At 61.9% G+C, this 16,087-nt stretch overlaps 2 protein-coding genes across 11 annotated transcripts in view; one reads left to right on the top strand and one right to left on the bottom strand.

Annotated features, from left to right (window-relative positions):
* RECQL5 (RecQ like helicase 5) overlaps window positions 1–16,087 on the bottom strand; it is a 37,811-nt gene that overhangs the window by 1,331 nt on the left and 20,393 nt on the right. For 2 of the 6 annotated variants that reach the window (XM_084983578.1, XM_021066623.2), the window contains exons 9-17: window positions 2,865–3,083; window positions 2,508–2,607; window positions 2,342–2,378; window positions 2,166–2,224; window positions 2,007–2,080; window positions 1,552–1,645; window positions 1,218–1,352; window positions 441–967; window positions 205–295 (exon numbers count right to left, since the gene is read on the bottom strand). In XM_084983578.1, coding sequence (XP_084839704.1) covers window positions 205–295; window positions 441–967; window positions 1,218–1,352; window positions 1,552–1,645; window positions 2,007–2,080; window positions 2,166–2,224; window positions 2,342–2,378; window positions 2,508–2,607; window positions 2,865–3,083 — 1,336 coding nt within the window. Of the gene's footprint in view, window positions 1–204; window positions 296–440; window positions 968–1,217; window positions 1,353–1,551; window positions 1,646–2,006; window positions 2,081–2,165; window positions 2,225–2,341; window positions 2,379–2,507; window positions 2,608–2,864; window positions 3,084–6,789; window positions 6,920–16,087 lie in introns of those variants that run through there. The other 4 variants (XM_084983579.1, XM_021066624.2, XM_084983580.1 and 1 more) reach the window with 3 other exon arrangements.
* On the top strand, window positions 5,056–14,588 carry SMIM5 (small integral membrane protein 5). Of its 5 annotated transcripts, none has more exons than XM_084983825.1 (3): window positions 5,056–5,509; window positions 10,726–10,828; window positions 11,200–14,588. In XM_084983825.1, the coding sequence occupies exons 2-3, from the start codon at window positions 10,729–10,731 to the stop codon at window positions 11,322–11,324; spliced, it is 225 nt and encodes a 74-aa protein (XP_084839951.1). In that variant the 5' UTR covers window positions 5,056–5,509; window positions 10,726–10,728; the 3' UTR covers window positions 11,325–14,588. The 5 variants fall into 5 exon arrangements, with proteins under 5 accessions (XP_084839951.1, XP_020922284.2, XP_084839950.1 ...); XM_021066625.2 differs by having other exon boundaries at window positions 10,675–10,828; XM_084983824.1 differs by having other exon boundaries at window positions 10,254–10,828; window positions 11,200–12,957.

Below are 16,087 nucleotides of genomic sequence, written 5' to 3'. Positions count from 1 at the left end.
GGCCACAGTGGAGGGTCGCTCTTGGGCTCCCTGTTCCCGGCCTCTCCCCTCCTCTGGGAGACTGGGCCCCAGCACCTACGGGTTCCCGCCAGCCCAGCCCACCTGCCCTGGTTTGTGGATGAAGAGGACTTCCCCGAATCCCGAATCCCAAGCAGCAGCAGCCTGGCAGGCAGGTGTCTCCCCACAGCCTCACCCCCCCAGTACCTGCTGGGGTCCAGGCCGCTTGCCTCTCTGGGTCTTCTTTGTGGGGGTGGGCCGGCCGTCAGGGGGCCCCTGGTCTCTGGGCAGGCAGGCACTGGCCGGGGGGAGGGCAGGCGTCAGAGCGCCGGCGCCAGCTGTGCCCTCAGCCCCGGCCCGCGAGGCCCACTGTAGGAATGGGCCTCCAAAGCTCGGCTTAGCAAGGGGACTCCAGAGGATTTCAGAATAGCCTGTGCCCTCACCTGGGCCCCTCCGTGGCACGCTCCTCGGTCCGGGGGTGGGCAGCCAAGTGCCCCACGGCTCCATCCTCTCCCCCAGTGTGCTCCTCTGGGGTTGTGGGGGCTCCCTGTACCTCCTCCGAGGAGGCGCTGGCACCTTCTGCCCCTGCAGCTGGAGTGAGCAGAGGTGGGCTCTCGGCCCTTCGACAGAAGAAGCGGGAGATGTTCTGAGAGTCCTTGAGGGCCGCTGCGGCCAGGAGCTGCTGCTTCTTGCTGACCCGGGCCTTGGCAGCGGGGCTCCTGGCCGCCTTCTCGGGGGAAGGCCCCCCACCGTGAGCACCACTCCCGGCGACCTCTCCTCCGGGCCCGGGGAGGAGCTCCGTGCGGTCCTCATCCCGGAGGCCACGGGGCCAGCTGGGCGGCTCCGGCTCGCCTCCCGGCTCAGGCTGGGCGCCTTGCTCACTGGCCTGTGTCTTCGCCATCAGCTCAGTGGCCGTCCGCAACGGGCAAGAGCCTTTGGGGAAGCCGGCGCCCACTCGCTTGGGCTTGAACTGTGAGGACAAGAGAGGCTTTGGACCACAGGCCCCTTGAGGGTGCTCGCTGGGGGGCCCCAGGTATGGGGGTTCTCGGGAGCGGGGTGGGAGGGGGGACGCTGGGCAGGACAAGGCTTGGCGGTCAGGCGGATGTGGGAAACGCGAGGGCCTGCCCTGGGGTGCCAGGGCCAGGGCTGTGATGCCAGGAGAGAGCAAGGGGCACCTGGCCCAGGCCCAGGCTTGGGGTGGGCACCCGGATGCCACTCACCGAGTATACCTGGGAGGCCGGCCGGATGTCGTACTCCGTGGGCGCTGGGGGCTCGGCCTGGGCGCTGCAGCTGGGGGCACCACCTCCCACATTGTAGCACTGCCCTTCTTTGGAGGCTCTGTGGATCTCAGCCACCTGGGGCCGGGCGGGAACACCGGGCTAGCTCCTGACAGCCCCAAGCCAGGCTTTCCACAAGTGTGCCGTGGCCCGTGGCTGCAGGCAGCTGGACAGTGGACGAGTTCCAGTCCTCACCGGGGCGGGCTAGAAATACTCGCAGCCGGGAAAGAAGGGCAGTGGGGCTCCCCTCCTCCCTGCCCCTCCACCCAAAGCCCACCTTCCTCAGCACGCTGGCCTTGTACAGGGTGGCCACCTTGGCATTTCGGAATAGCTCATGCTCCAGCTCCACGGCCTTGGCCTGGAGGTCAGGTCTGAGGGCAGGAAAGGGGTCAGGGGTCAGGTGGGCCACAGGCCCCTCCCTCTTGGTTTATCCCTGGGGACCCTGGAGATATGGGAGATGGCTTCGGGGCCTGGTGGGAATGGCATTGGGCACAGGAATTCGGACCTGGACCGCCTGGGCACCCGTGGCTGACTGTCCCTCAGTAGCGCCTAGCAGCCCCTCAGTCGTGGCCAAGCCTGCCCCCCTGGTGGGGCTGTGGAGACCCGTAGCCCCGGGAGCGAGATGGGTCACAAGTGGCAGAGAGATGGCCAAACCGGCCAGAGGGCTGGGGCTCCTGGGGTCTCCACAGGAACAGGAGCTTGGGGAGGCCCCCTAGGCCCCCAGACACTCACCCATCAGTGGAAGCTGAGGCCTGGCGGTTACTGCTCAGCGCCTCCTCCAAGAGCCCCAGGCAGTGCTCACGGGCCTGCACAGGCAAGGGAGCCGGTCACACAAGTGCAGGCTGGGGAGAGCTTAGGGGGCAGGGGAGAGCCCAGGGGCCCGCCTCTTACCTTCACGGTGAGCCTGGGGAGCTTCCGGCTGGAAGCCTCCTTCAGGGGACAGCTCTCATCTGGGGAGAAGAGGCAAGCTTCCACCCTGCCTCCTGCCTGGGCACCCCACACCCCCACCCCAGGAGCCATCCTCCTGCCACGTCCGGGAACAGCCCAGGGGATGTGTCTGCACTCACCCGGGGGCACAAATTCTTCTATCTTGGGGTCTTTGCCCTGGAAGGTGACATGAAGAGCCACTAAGGCACCTGCGCCACGGCAAGACAGCTCCCAGGCCAGCGCCAGAGAGGGGCCAAGAGGTGAGCAGGGGACACCTGTGACCCCATGGAGCCCCGCCCCCTTCACCTTGCGCAGGCTCATCTGCTTCTGGTAGAAGAGATTCCACTCCCGCTTGTGGGCCTCGTCTCTGCCCTCATCCCCGCTGCCTCCAGAACCTTCATCGTACCTAGGGGACAGGCTGGCCGTGAGCGGTTCTGGTCTGGGCTTTGCCCTCCTGTCAAGCATCTGCTGGGGCGGTGATGTCTCTGATGCCCTGGCAGCTCGGGGCAGCATGGAAGTCCTGGCCCCAGCATGGCCCGTGGGGTGGGGCGGGGAGGGGAGGTGCTTATGGCATTGGGTCACCTCTGATCTGGCCCTGGCACCAGGCAGAGAATGCCAGACTATTTCCAGGGGGTTTGGGCTTCTGGCCTCATGGCCCCTCACCTGCTAAAGCCCCCATAACCCCTGCGGCCTCCCTCATACAGCTCAGGGTCAAAGCCATTCCCCTGGGAGGGCCCAATGCAGGTCTTGCTCCAGCTGGTTCTCTGCTCCAAAGCGTCCAGCTGCTTCCGCACAGCCGCTGGGTTCAGGCAGTGGTCACAGCCTTTGGTGCAGGCGGGGGGCGCATCCCCGAAGTACTTGGCAATGGCAGCATGGCGACACCTGCAGGAGGCGGAACAGCACAGGCAAGGGGTGAGGGGCCAGCAGGCCAGCACTGTTCACCCGACCTCTAAGAGCACTGAACCCTGGCTGAGCGCACCTAGTGTCCAGCACCGTGGCGGGCAGTTTACATGAGCCTCACGAGGCCTCGCTGGGGGGCCCGTCGTGCAGACGAAGACAGTGAGGTGAAGGAGCTTTCTCAAGGTCACGTAACACGTGTCAGAGGAGCCAGGGCAGGGAGCCTGCTGTACCCTGCTTCTCCATGGGGGGCTCCTCTCCCTGGCCACCTCTCTGTCCTCTGGCACAGAGGTGCCTGGGAGGAGCGTGGTGCCCGGGAGGAGCGTGGACCCTGGGTGTAGACGCCGGCTGCTGCTGAGGCCGTGTCCAGAACACACCTGAGCTCCAGGAGCCTAGGTGCGCGCGCCCACAACGTGGTCAAGCAGAGCACCAGGCCCTCGGGTCACATAAGGGCTGAGATGATGCTCTGAGGTGTGTCCGCTGCGGTGTCCAGCGTACAGCAAGGGCTCTTATTACCCCTCTCCACTCTTTTTTTTGGGGGGGGGACAGCAGGAGGTGGCGCCACCCCACCTCCGTAACTCTGCTTCTGTCTCCTGGTGACCTCTTCCTTGTTGTCCCCAACAAGCCTCTGCCCAGCCCAGTGTACACAGCCGGACCAGGGGCTGCCTGAGAGCAGGAACCGGGCAGGGCAGGGCTGGCACCACATGCGAGGCACTGGTGAGGGTGGCAAGGAGGAGATGCAGCCTTGGCTCACATCTCCCACGGCCCTGACCCTGCCACAGCCCCTGGGGGTGCCTGTCTAGCTGTCTCTCCTATGACCCCCACAGGCTGGCAGATGCAGAGGCCCAGGAGGGGCTGTGGCACTATCAGGGCCATTACACATGGCCACTGACCCCACAGGAATGTGGCACGGGGTGGGGGAGCCCGAGAGGAGATGCCGGAGCAGAGGCAGGCAGGGCTGTCCAGGTACCACATTCCAAAATAAGAAGGGCTGGCGTCACTGCTCTAACCAGAGCAACTCTCAATGTGAGCACTGCCTGAGGCTGCAAGAAACACTTTGAGCAGCCAAGACCCCGATGATGGCACAGTCCCTAAGAAGTGTGGCTGGCTGGCCTCTGGCTGAGTGGACAGCTGGAGCCGGCAAGGAGGCTGCGGCGGCCACCAGAGGGCGCTGCTCCAACGGGACGGAAAACTGATGTGTAACTCATTCCATCGCCCAAGTCTGTGCAACCACACAGTGGCTGCCTGTCCTGCCTCTGGGAGGCCGGCATCCAAGTGGCATGGCCACAAGGCTGGCTTCCTTCCCCCCACCTCCCCCAAGCCCTGACTCACTGGGGTTTTGTGCTCACACTCAAAGGGCTCCATTGACAGCTAGCAGATGCGGGCTGGGGTCGGCTCCTGCCCTGCTCCGGGCACAGCCCGGTCTGCTGGGGTGGCATGACCAGCCAAATGCCAACGGGCCCTGCTAGCCACTGGGCTCTGAAGTCTGCCCCTGACAGCTGGGCCAGGAGTGTGGAGACAGCCCCAGTGGACTCCGTTTGGCAAGAACCAAGATCAGCAGTGTCCTCTCTCCCCAGGGTCCTGGAGGCGCGTGAGGCACCTCCCTAGGCATGCAGGCTAGGCGCGGGCCACTCCTGAGTCACCCTAAGTCACTCGGGACTCCCAAGTTCTTCCCTGAGATGCCTCCCAGAGGACTGACTGCCTGGGTGGTCCAGCAGCTCCCCCACTATTTACTTTCTTTGGAGGGAGGGACCTGCCAGGAGGGGTGGACAGGGGCCCAAAGGCGCTCTGGGAGCCCAGGAGCCAGGAGCGCTGCGGGGGGAGAGGACCCCCCCCCCCCCGCCTCCAGGGCTCAGGTGGAACCTCCCGGGGGCTCATCTTTGCGGGGGCAGGGGACACGACAGCGACCTCCTCTTTCATCAGCTTGCAGCCCAGGCCCAGCCCACAGCGGTTTAGCACACACCCGCCAGGAGGGAGGAGAGGAAGGGCAGCAGCTACAGGAGAGGGCCTGCAGCGCTCCGGCTCTGCTCGCTCCCCGGGCAGGGAGTGGGCACAGGAATCTGAGGCCGCAGGACCAGTTCCCAGCAGGGATTCCCTCCTTGCTGGGGCAGTGGTGGCTCAACTCCCCACTTGAGCGGCGGCCGCCCCGTGTAACGTGACACTTGAATCTCCAGGACGACCCACAACAAAAAAGCTGAAGCCAAGACAGCAGCTGACAGCCAGGAGCTGCGCTGCGCTGAGCGGAGGCACCCAGGGAGCAGCCTCGGGTCAGGAAAGAGGCGTCAGCAAAGGAAGGAAGAGGTGTGAGCGGGCGCGGGCGGAGGAGAGGGAGACCCGGAGGAGAGGCGCGCGGCGACGGCTGGGCCCCAGCACCCGCGGTCGCCCCCCACACCCAGCACCTGAGTTCACAGGTAAGTGGCACCGGCCACGGAGGAGGGAGGGAGGCAGGGAAGAGAGCCGCCAGGGTCCCCTGCCCCTAGCGTGGAGGGCCACAGGCCACCGTGAGCACGGAGGGGAGGGTGCTGGGGGCCACACTCACTCAGTCTCAGGACAGACTCCCTTTCAAACCCGGGCTGCGGCAGGGGGCACAGACCGAGGCTGCAGCCCTTGCTGAGCAGGCAGAGGGGCCCAGAAGAGCCGCTTACTCGGCAAGTCAGCTGAAGCCTTTTCTATTCAGGGGGCTTAAACGAGGGATTTGGCCTGGCCGGCCTGGCCTGGGAGAGAACTGTCGCCTGCCCCCCTGAGCCTCCCTTTTTCCTGGGATTGGGTCCCTGGTCTCCCCCAGTTGAGGAGGCTCAGGGCAAGGTCTGCTCAGCTAGTTCACACCCTGCAGGGCGTGGCAGGACCCGAGGGGTCTCTGCCCAGGGATGTCCTGGGCAAGAACAGCAGCTCCCGGCTCCCATGGGGAGCCGGCCCTCTCACCGCCTGGTGTCCTCAGCTCAGCTCCTCCCCAGGCCCACAGAGCTCCCCTGGAGCCCCCAAATCTTCCTGAATGCCGTGCTGGAAGCTCGAGGGCCTGACTCTAAACCCAGAATGGGGTGGGGAGAAGGCCACAAGGGTGGCAGTGAAGCTGGGGCATGGACGGCCTTGCCCTCGCAGTCAGCCCTCTGCCACCACCGCCAGCGCCACCATAATGCTGACCCCAAGGTGGGTCTTGGGGCAGCACCCAGAGCAGCCCTCTTGGGCAGGGCTGGCTGCCTACCCCCGCTGCCTCCCTCTCCTCACGCCAGGGTTAAAGTCTCCCGTCCCGGCCCCGCCCCCAGTGAGATGTTTTCTCCACACAAACAAGCCAGCACCCAGGCTGAAGTGGGAACCAAGGATCAGAGGACTGGGCTGATCTTGGCTCCACAGAGGCTGTGGGACTTGGCCTGAGCTGGCGGCCGGGGAGACAAGAAGCCCGGCAGTGATGGCAGAGAGAGGGGACAGATGTCGGGCTGTGCCAGAGGCAGGGGGTGGGGCGGGGGCACGGCGCTGAGCTACCCCTGCTGGCTCTCATCTGCAGGACGGGCCAGGCAGGTGAGCGGGCAGGGATCAGAGTCCTGCACCCACAGGACATAGGTGGACGGAGAGAGATGGGTGCTGCCCAGCTTCTGGGGCTGCAGGAATAAGCAGCAGCAGCAGGATGTGCCCCCCTCCACCCCAACCCCCGATCCTAGAAAGCTCTGGGGCTGGAGAAGGCTCAGGTGCCTACCTCGGGGCCCAGGCAGAGAGGGGCATCGTCTGAAGCCGTGGTGCACGGCAGGTGTCTCTGCCTTGCCAGTTGGGCCTCTCCCATAACCTTCAATTATGCCTCCTTCTAGTTGTTTCTCAAACAAGACATTGCCCCGGGGGCAAGGGTGGCTGGAAACCCACCTTGACCAAATTACGGGGGCAGGGCAAGAAGCCCTGGGGCCTGGGGCCACCAACACACCCTTATCAGTCACCACACACCCGCACCAGCTGCCTCTGAAGAGGGAGTATCACTTCTGCAAGGAGGAAATGGGGAGGCTTCAGTACCAAGTGGCAGCTGTCGGCCTGCAGGAGGCCTGCCTGCTCTGTCGCAAGGCTCTCTGTGCCAGGAGCTGCCACACAAAGGCATGTCTGCGAGTCCCTCTGGCTCTGCCAGCCTTCCCCTGGGCCCAGCTCCCTTACCCCCTCCACTGGCTGCCACTCTAGCCGGGGAGCACCCTTGGCAGTGCCGGGCGGGCAGCAGGGAAGCCACATTCACTCCCTCTCGCTCGCTCACCCGCAGGGAGTAGTTTTAGAAGGAGCCTGGTAGACCTGAGATAGAAAGGCTGGAAAAACAGAATTATCAGTATCCCCACTGGGCTTCCCTGCAAACCTGGGCAGGTGGAGGGGACGAGAGGCAGCCAGCCTCAGAGCGCCCACTCTCCCCAGGGGACCTGTTCGGGGCACAGGCCACACGGTCACCTGACGATGGCTGGTTATATCGGGCACCAGGCATCAGGCACCCCTTGGCCTTGCTTTAAATAGCAAAGCCCGCTGGGAAGCCCGCTCGGGCCCGCTGGAATGTGCTCCGCCCCCTTAGGAGAACGAGGCCCCTCCAGCTCCTCCAGCCCCCACTAAGGCTCCTTCTACTCAAGACCAAGCTGGAAATGACAAAACAGCAACAGAAAAGCAAAGAGGGCTTCAGCCCTTGGGGCAGAAGAGCCATGGCCAGCAGCCCCCCTCCTGGTCCCGGGGCAGACGGTGTCCCCAGAGGCCAACTCAGGTCCCCAGAAGCCCTGGGTGTCCACATCCTTGGCCTGATGCTCTTCCCAGAATGGGGCCCGGTCCCCTGGGCATGAGTCGGCAGCCTTCTGACTTCATAAGCCCTGGAGGCCGGCTGACTTTGGAGGGCGATGCTGCTGATCAATGGCCCCCCCCTTCCTGCGCAGCAGCTCAGCCCCATCTTCCTCCTCCCTGCTCTGGATGTCACGCCCCTCTGACCGACCGGGGTCTCCAAGCCACCTCGCGCTCAGTCCTCACCCTCTGCCATCCTCCTGGGTCCCTGGGTATGGGGGACACAGGTGAGAAAGCCCCCTGGCCACCCGCCCTCCGCGGCTTCCTCCTTCAGGAAGAGGCCGCATTAGGCAATGCGGGCAGGCACGGGGCCAATCGGGCTGAAAAAGCCAGACCAAGCACAGGCGAAGGCGGGAGGGAAAGAGCCAGCTCTGGAGCCCCACGCAAGCTCCCCGGGGCCTTGGTCGGCCCACCCGTCCCTCCTCCAGGAATGGAACCGGCGGACAGGCTCCCGCCCTGGAAACTGGGGAGCGGGATGCCCGGAGCCCCCAGAACAAGGGAGGGGATGACCCTCTTGTGCACGCCTGCCCCACGGGTCCGAGGGACGAAGTCTGTCCCATGTGACCAGAGGGGAGGGGCCTGTGCTCAGCAAGGAGTTCATGAACCTGAAACAGAAAGACACGCGAGATCTGTCCCTCTGGTGACACGTCACAGGTGGTTCTGGAAGAGCAAGTGTGGCCTGTGAGTGACAAAAGGCTGTCCTCCAGACTCATACGGGGTGAGGCTGATCACCCAGAGCCCTGGTCCCTGCGCTGAGCCCACTCCACTGGAGGGGACCTCGGTGGGCTGACTCGTCATGTCCATCAAAGAGCAGGCTGCCCGAGACAGGCCCCCATGGAGAGACAGCGGGGCAGTGCTGCCAGGCCTGTCCTGCAACGTGGCCTCAGAGAAGTCACTTCCTCTGTCTGCCCTCAGTTTCCCCATATGCAAAAGAAAAGAGGCAGGAGTGGCTGACCCGTGAAATCCGAGAATTCTATGCTCCCCAGTACACTGGAAAACTGGGGTCCTGTTTGCAGAAAGGTGCTGACCTGGGGTGGGGCGAGAGAGCAGCTCGGCGGCTCCAACTCCAAGAGCCGCCCCCTTTGCCAGAAAACCATCTAATCCGCCACGGAGCCGCCATCTGCCTGCCACCCCATCATCACTTTAAAAACAGTCCCATCTCCAGCGTGGCCCCTGCCACCTAGACCTCACACACACTCCACACATCCCGCCAATGAAGGGCCGGGAAGACCCTACCCAAAGGTGTCTGAGGCAGGTCACAGTGCACAGGGGGCTCTGATGGCCCCCAAAGGCCGCCTCGCCTATCCTGCGCCAGCCAGACCTCACCCAGAGCAGAACCACGCGTGCTGGGCACTCCCGGGGCCAGGCCCAGTGCTCGGTCCTCCCAACAGCCTCCAAAGTCGGGCGCCTCATCATCACATAAAATGCAGAAGAGCAACAGACAGCAGAGACCAAGCGACTCATCCGCGTCACAGAAGCAGGAGGCCGGAGGCCAAGCCAGGATGAGTCCAACGCTGTCCTGGGGGGATAGTGACCAAACGGGAGCAGTTACCTGGCGGAGAAGGGGACGCAGGAGGTGCCAGACGGGTCCTAAGTGGCCGCAGGTGGGACTGACATGGTCACTGGGAGGTCCCATCTTCGGGGGATCAGAGCTGCCCGAGGAGCGGGGCTCCCCACCTCAAGCAAAGGCCGCAGGCCAGCGAGAGGGCAGGGGCCGGTGCGAGGCAGATGGCCTTCCAGGTAGTTCTAAGGCAGCTACGCTGTGGGGACAGTACCGGGAGTGACGGGTTTCCCAGACTGCAGCCGCCTCCGGGGGAGCCACCCAGAGGACAGGAGGGCCGAGGCGGCAGTCACCAGAGCTGACAGCCTGGCACAAGCCCCTGGCCTTGGATTAGCGCTGCCTCGGAGAAGAGGTTCAGGCTGGGTTGGCGCAAGGCTGTCCCTGGTCGCTCTGTGCAGAGGCCACTGGCTCCCTCGTGTCCACCCGTGAGGCGGAGGGAAAAGAACGCTGCATAACTTGCCCTGACTCCTTGACTCGGCCGAGACCTTCCCCTTCGGCTCCTCGGACGTGCCGGACAGGAGGCTCTCGGCCCCAGTGCCCAGAGGGGACTCTCATAGACGGCCTCAGGGAGCAGGTCCAAGCAGCGGTGGGAGGGGCAGGAGCAGCTAAACTCACCCTGGGACACCTGGTCCCATCCTGACACAGGGGCAGCTCCACCCTCTCACAGGAGGACCACTGCGAATAAAGAAGCGGGGCTGGTGGGAGGGGTGGGGGGCCGGGGCTCCGACCACGCCCCCGGCCGGCTCTCACCTACTGGCCAGACGCCCCCGGGAGCCTGCTCTTGGGAGAACCCGACCCTTCCACCCCCACAGATGATGAAAAGCAAGGGATCCCTCCACCCATGCCCTCAATGACCCAGAGGCCACCAGGGGAGCCATGACCGTGCGAGGCACCCTGGCAACACCCAGGAGTGGTGTCTAGGACAAAGGAATGCAACATTGAAGTCACCTTCATGGTCAGCAACCGTGGCTGACCTTGGCCGGCTCTGCCAAGCACCCAGCGGCAGGGCCTGAGGCTCGGCGCACCCCACCCCAGGGCAGTGCCAGCGAGCTGGGGGCTGAGGGCTGCCAGGCCAGGGGCCCGCCGGCTCCCTTCCTCCCTCGTGAGCCCCCGGGCTGCGATGGGTGAGACCTGGCAGACTCGTTCTGCGGGCCGGGCCAGTGAGAGGGCGGATCTCTGGAGCCAGCTCTCTCTCCGTGGGGCCTCCACGTCCTCTCTCTGCCGGCACCACAGGAGGAACCGGGCAGGGATCCGCACGGCATGACGGCGGCCGACTTTGTGCAGGAGATGCACTCCGTATGGGAGAGGCTGCTACTCAAGCTGCAGAGGCTGCCCCAGGCCGAGCCCGTGGAGATCGCGACCTTCTCGGTCCTTGTCATTTTCGCAGGTAAGCTGAGGCTCCCAGAGCCTCCTCAGGCCCATGGCTCATCCTGGCATCAGGAGAGAGCATGGTGCCAGCCAGAGGGGTCCCTCAGACAGTGGAGGAGAAGCAGAGGTCCCTTGGGGGGAGCCAGAGGACTCCCCTGATGCTGGCGCGCTGCTCCAGGGCAGCCCTGGCACCCCAGCCCAGGGAGGAAGTGAGCACGGGGACGGCAGCTCCGCTCCCCAGACTCAGGCGTTTCTGACACGAAGCCCGACCTTGGGCGAAGCTCCCCCGCACCCGCAGAGGGGCTGCTTTGGAAGGGGGGCGGGCATCCTCCCTCTCCCCCCCCCCCCCCCCCCCGGTTTCCTGTGCTCTCTGCTCCCCCCACCCTGCAGCCACGGTCGTGCTGCTGCTGCTGGTGGCCATCTGCTACTGCTGCGTTCAGTGCTGCTGCCCCGATTGGAGAGGCAGGAAGGTCCAGGTGCGACCCATGACCCCACTGCAAGGGACAAGGCGATGACCAAGGAGGAACGGGACAGGAGATCGCCAAAGCCATGACGCGGGATGTGGGCCTGGCCCTGCAGCCCCCCCTGCCCCCACAAAGCTCCTCGGCCCCAGCTCTGGCCTAGCCCTGGACTGTGACACCGAGGCCCGGAGCCTCACCGAGGAAACAAGGGCCGCTCCGGCCACAAGACTCTCACTTGCCCGGGAAGCCTGGGTGCTGAGGAGGAGCCACTGCTTCTAAGACAGAAAACTGCCGGGGAGTCTTTGTCTAACTGCGCTTTGAAACAAAACACAGAAGCAGGGTCCCCATATCTGGAGAAGAGCCCGCACCCTGGAGAGCCGGTCCTTGGGCTCCCAGGCCGAAGTGCAAGAGGAGCCGGCCAGTCAGAGGGACTCTGCACAGTGGCTACCAGGTCACAAGCTCCCCCGAGAGGGGCCACGTCAGTGCTCTATGCCAGTAACTGGCCTGTTTCTTTCCCAGTAAAAGCTTTTGGGTTATGTGTTTCTGTGGTGCCCGACTCCCTGGGTTGGGCTCTGGGCATCGGGAGGGTGACGTGCCAGAATTCCAGGGGTGTGGCCAGGGACTGTCCCTTCTGGGCCTCTGCTCTCCCTGTGCCCAAGAAAGCCGGAAAAACACACAGGCAAGAACGCCACGGAGGGAGCAGACGTGACGGAACCAGGGGAGGGGTACGAGGACATTCCTGCTGAGCGCCAGCTGCTAACAAGCTCCGCCTCCCAGATGCCCGCCTGCTTGGCAGGGATGGGAGGCTGTGTTGCCCCAGGCAGGTGCAGGGCTCAGGAATGCCACTCCACGGGCACCACTGCCATTAACAGCAGCCGGCACACCCTGTCCTCGCAGGCTCAGGACACTGGGTCTTCCCAAACTTCCACAAGAAGAGAGGCGAGGCCCCTGCTACTGCCTATAACCCACAGCCCTGCCCCTCTGCCCTCTCTCCATTGTGCGCCGGGCTGTCTGGGTTCAAATCTTTGCACCCGCCCAGCCATGTGAACGGAGGTTAGTGATGTGACCTCCTGAGCCACGCTTTCCCCCCTGTGAGGTTACCCACTTCCTGGGGTAAGCTTGTGAGGACAAACCAAGATGACCTAGGACGAGCCCCTGGCCCAGCACTGCCCATATCCTGAGAGCTCCGCAGGTACGAACCATCGCATCGCTACCTGGCCCTCAATAGGGGGCCGACCCAGAGCAACGTGAACCCGTTTCCAGCACGGATCCTGCCAACACGCAACGTGAACCCATTTCCAGCACGGATCCTGCCAACACGCAACGTGAACCCATTTCCAGCACGGATCCTGCCAACACGCAACACTGCCCTGCCTCCTTCTATTTCCTCTACCGGGGAACTTTCCAGGTAGAGCTACAAGCCCAGGAAGCATGGGAGGGGAGGCAGAGTGTGCGAGGTACCTTCCCCACTGGTGCAGCCTGTGCCCTGGCTGCCTGGGGGCAGAAAACGGAGAGCAGCGAGGGGATGCCAGCCCCTGCTACTCCCCTGCCCCCCCCCCACACCAGGCAGGCAGGAGAAGCCGGCTCTCTGGCTGGTTTCACTTCCGGATGCCCAGGGACTTGTTTGACGGGTTTGGTTTGGGTTGAAGACTCAGAAAGGAAGTGCTTCCATACCAAATAAAAGAAATTCAAGAATCTGTACACTCCACCCCCACCCCCCGCCAAAAAGAATGGCGTTCAGAAAAATAATGATGATAATAATAACAACGACAGGGAGACAAAGATGGGCTAAATTCACCCAGGACGAACATCTGCTCAGGCACCGTCTGAAGCATTTGGATGCAGATAAATTCGTTTGACTGTCACGATTTCAACGCCATAGGTACCATTACGATCCCCACTGTAAAGATGAGAAAATTGAGCCTTCATGACACCCAGTAAGGTGCCTAAATTCAACCAGCTACTAAGTGGCAGAGCCGGCCTCTAGGCCCAGCCCATCTGGCTCCAAAGCCCCAGGCCTCCAGCTGCAGCACAGATAAGGCTCTGATTCCATTATCCACCAACAGCCAACCCCACATCCCAAGTAGCCACACCCCAAACTCTATCTCAAAATAACCTCCCAGGGAGTGAGTGCGGCCTGAGCTAAGAGCTGGGGTGGGGCCCAAAAAGCTCTCCCTCCCAGAAGAAAAACACAGGGAAGGTGGGAGGAGCCTGCTGGGAAGCCCCTCCTTTTCCAGGCCCAGCACCAACGGCAGGAGGGTCCCCAGGAAGCCCTCGGTTCAGGAGATGCTCCAATGGGCAGAGCAGCCCGACTCCTGTGCGACTTTTCCTTAATCAAATTTCATCAGCATCGACAGTACCCTTCCTGGAGTTCCCGCTGTAGCCCAAGGAGATTGGTGGCATCTTGGGAGTGCTAGGATGCAGGTTCAGTCCCCTGCCCAGCACAGTGGGTTACCACAGCTGTGGCTAAGGTCGAGACTGCAGCTCAGATCTGATCCCTGGCCCGGGAACTCCATATGCCCAGGGGCAGCCAAAAAAGAGAAAAAAGAACATCATTCCTGAGGATGACTGAGGGTGAGCCTCTTTTCTAGAAAAGACTCAGACTTCCTGGTCCAGCTGCCAAGAAGTGGGGACCACGGGCGGCCCAGGGCACCGACAGGCTGCCGGGCGGTTCATTTGCATGTTCCTCCCCAAAGCCGGTCAGTACCTAACTGCTGGGTCCAAATAACATGCTGTCCCTGCCCTCAGAGGGCGCACACTGAGCCCCGCCACCAATGGCTCCCCCACAGCTGTCAGGCCAGGCCCCAGGCAGGCTCCAATTCTCCAGATTAACCAGCCAGATCTCTTCCAGCACAACAGCAGCCTGACACGCTCTGGCCAGTCCTCTGGGGAAGGGGGTGCGTGGACAGGAGGCCAGAACCCCCCACTGTGGGAAAGAACAAACAGATGGCCACGGAAGGGGCGGCTGTCACATGTGGAGAGAATGTCTGGCTGCCACCCTGGACCAAGCCACAGCAGTGTTTGCCTGCGGTCACTGCCACAGCGTCCTAGCCAGTCCCCGCACTGATCTGCCCAGTCTCTGCATGTCACCCCCCCGTGGCCTGTGCTCCACCACTGACTGTGGGAATTCCTCACCAGGGCTTCACTCCACACTTCGGATCTGTGCATTTGACTGTCTGCACTTCATGCCTTAAGGAGAATCTACAGGAGAGCTGCTGGGGCAAGAATCTCATCAGCAAAATTCAGCTGAGACCAAACAAAATAGTTTTCGGCTAAATCTGTTTTCCCAAACATTAACATTTGAAAGCAATCTACAAATCGCAATCTTTTTTTTTTTTTTTTTTGTCTTTGTCTTTGTCTCTTCTAGGGCCACACCTGAGGTATATGGAGATTCCCAGGCTAGGGGTCCAATTGGAGCTGTAACTGCCAGCCACACCATAGCCATAGCCACAGCAACGCAGGATCCGGCCGACCTACACCACAGCTCATGGCAACGCCGGATCCCCAACCCACTGAGCAGGGCCAGGGATCGAACCTGCAACCTCATGGTTCCTAGTTGGATTCGTTAACCACTGAGCCACCATGGCAACTAGGAGTGTAGGCCCGTGGCTATAGCTCCGATTGGACCCCTAGCCTGGGAACTTCTATATGCTGAGGGACCGGCCCTAGAAAAGGCAAAAAGACAAAAAAAAAAAAAAAAAAAGACAATGCATTTGCTTGTGGATAATAACAAATTGCAGACCATAAAAAACTGAGGACAAATTAATTCTGTCCTTAGGAAAAATTTCCTCTTCCCAGGTGCCTGCCACAGAACACCATCCCCTAATCCTATTTGGATCCCCTTCACATCTCAAACATCGCTCCTTCCAGGGGAGCCCCCTCGGCGCCCCCAGGCCACAGGCACCAACAGCATTCTCTGCCTCTTCCCATCATATCACTCCCCCCCCCCGCCCCCGCCCGGTGCTGATCATTTCAGAAGAATCTTCCAATAGGGGCCAGCGATTCATTTAAAAAGTCAATTAAAGCAATGTTTAGGGTACATGATACAAATGCTCTCTCTTTTTTTTTTTTGGTGGCACCCACAGCATGCAGAAGTTCCTGGGCCAGGGATTGAACCGGTGCCACAGTTGCAACCTGTACCACAGCTGTAGCACTGCTGGATGCTTAACCCACTGTGCAGCAGGGGAACTCACATACACTTCCCATTTTATTTTATTTCTTTTATTTTTTATTTTTTTGTCTTTTTGCCTTTTCTAGGGCCACACCCGCAGCATATGGAGGTTCCCAGGCTAGGGGTCGAATCGGAGCTGTAGCTACCAGCCTACGCCAGAGCCACAGCAACTCGGGATCCGAGCCATGTCTGCGACCTACACCACAGTTCACGGCAACGCCAGATCCCCAACCCACTGAGCAAGGCCAGGGATCGAACCCGCAACCTCATGGTTCCTAGTTGGATCTGTTAACCACTGAGCCACGACGGGAACTCCCTACACTTCCCATTTTAAATGGAAACACGCACGCACATTCCTGGCCGGTTTTTCTGATGAAGGGCATAGGTCTTTTCTCTGAGTGTGGGTTTGCTGACTGGAGTTCCTAAATTGGCTATTTGCTAATTTTAATTTCTTCCAAGCAAAACAAGAACTTAAAGACGTCTGCAAAGAAACCTGAGTGTGAAATCCCTTTGGGTTTTTAGGAAATGTTTACACTTGCCTTGTTCACATCTATTTTTTTTTTCCTTTTTTTTTAGCTGCCCCTCGGCATATGGAATTCCCAGGCCAGAGATCCACTTTTTTTTTTTTTTTTTTTTTTTTTTGCTT

This window comes from Sus scrofa, chromosome 12 (assembly GCF_054392235.1).
Source record: "Sus scrofa isolate SSC_HxYL_T2T_F1_AM1 chromosome 12, Sscrofa_HxYL_maternal_Yorkshire_Landrace_v2.0, whole genome shotgun sequence".
Lineage (NCBI taxonomy): Eukaryota > Metazoa > Chordata > Mammalia > Artiodactyla > Suidae > Sus > Sus scrofa.
Note: the sequence above shows the minus strand (reverse complement) of the source record. Positions and strands in the feature narration are given on the sequence as shown.

Excerpts from the sequence above, each read along its gene's own strand:
- SMIM5 (XM_021066625.2), top strand. The coding sequence starts at position 10,702 with ATGACGGCGGCCGACTTTGTGCAGGAGATGCACTCCGTATGGGAGAGG. Across the intron at positions 10,829-11,199 it reads GGTCCTTGTCATTTTCGCAG|CCACGGTCGTGCTGCTGCTG; the intron begins GTAAGCTGAGGC and ends CCCACCCTGCAG.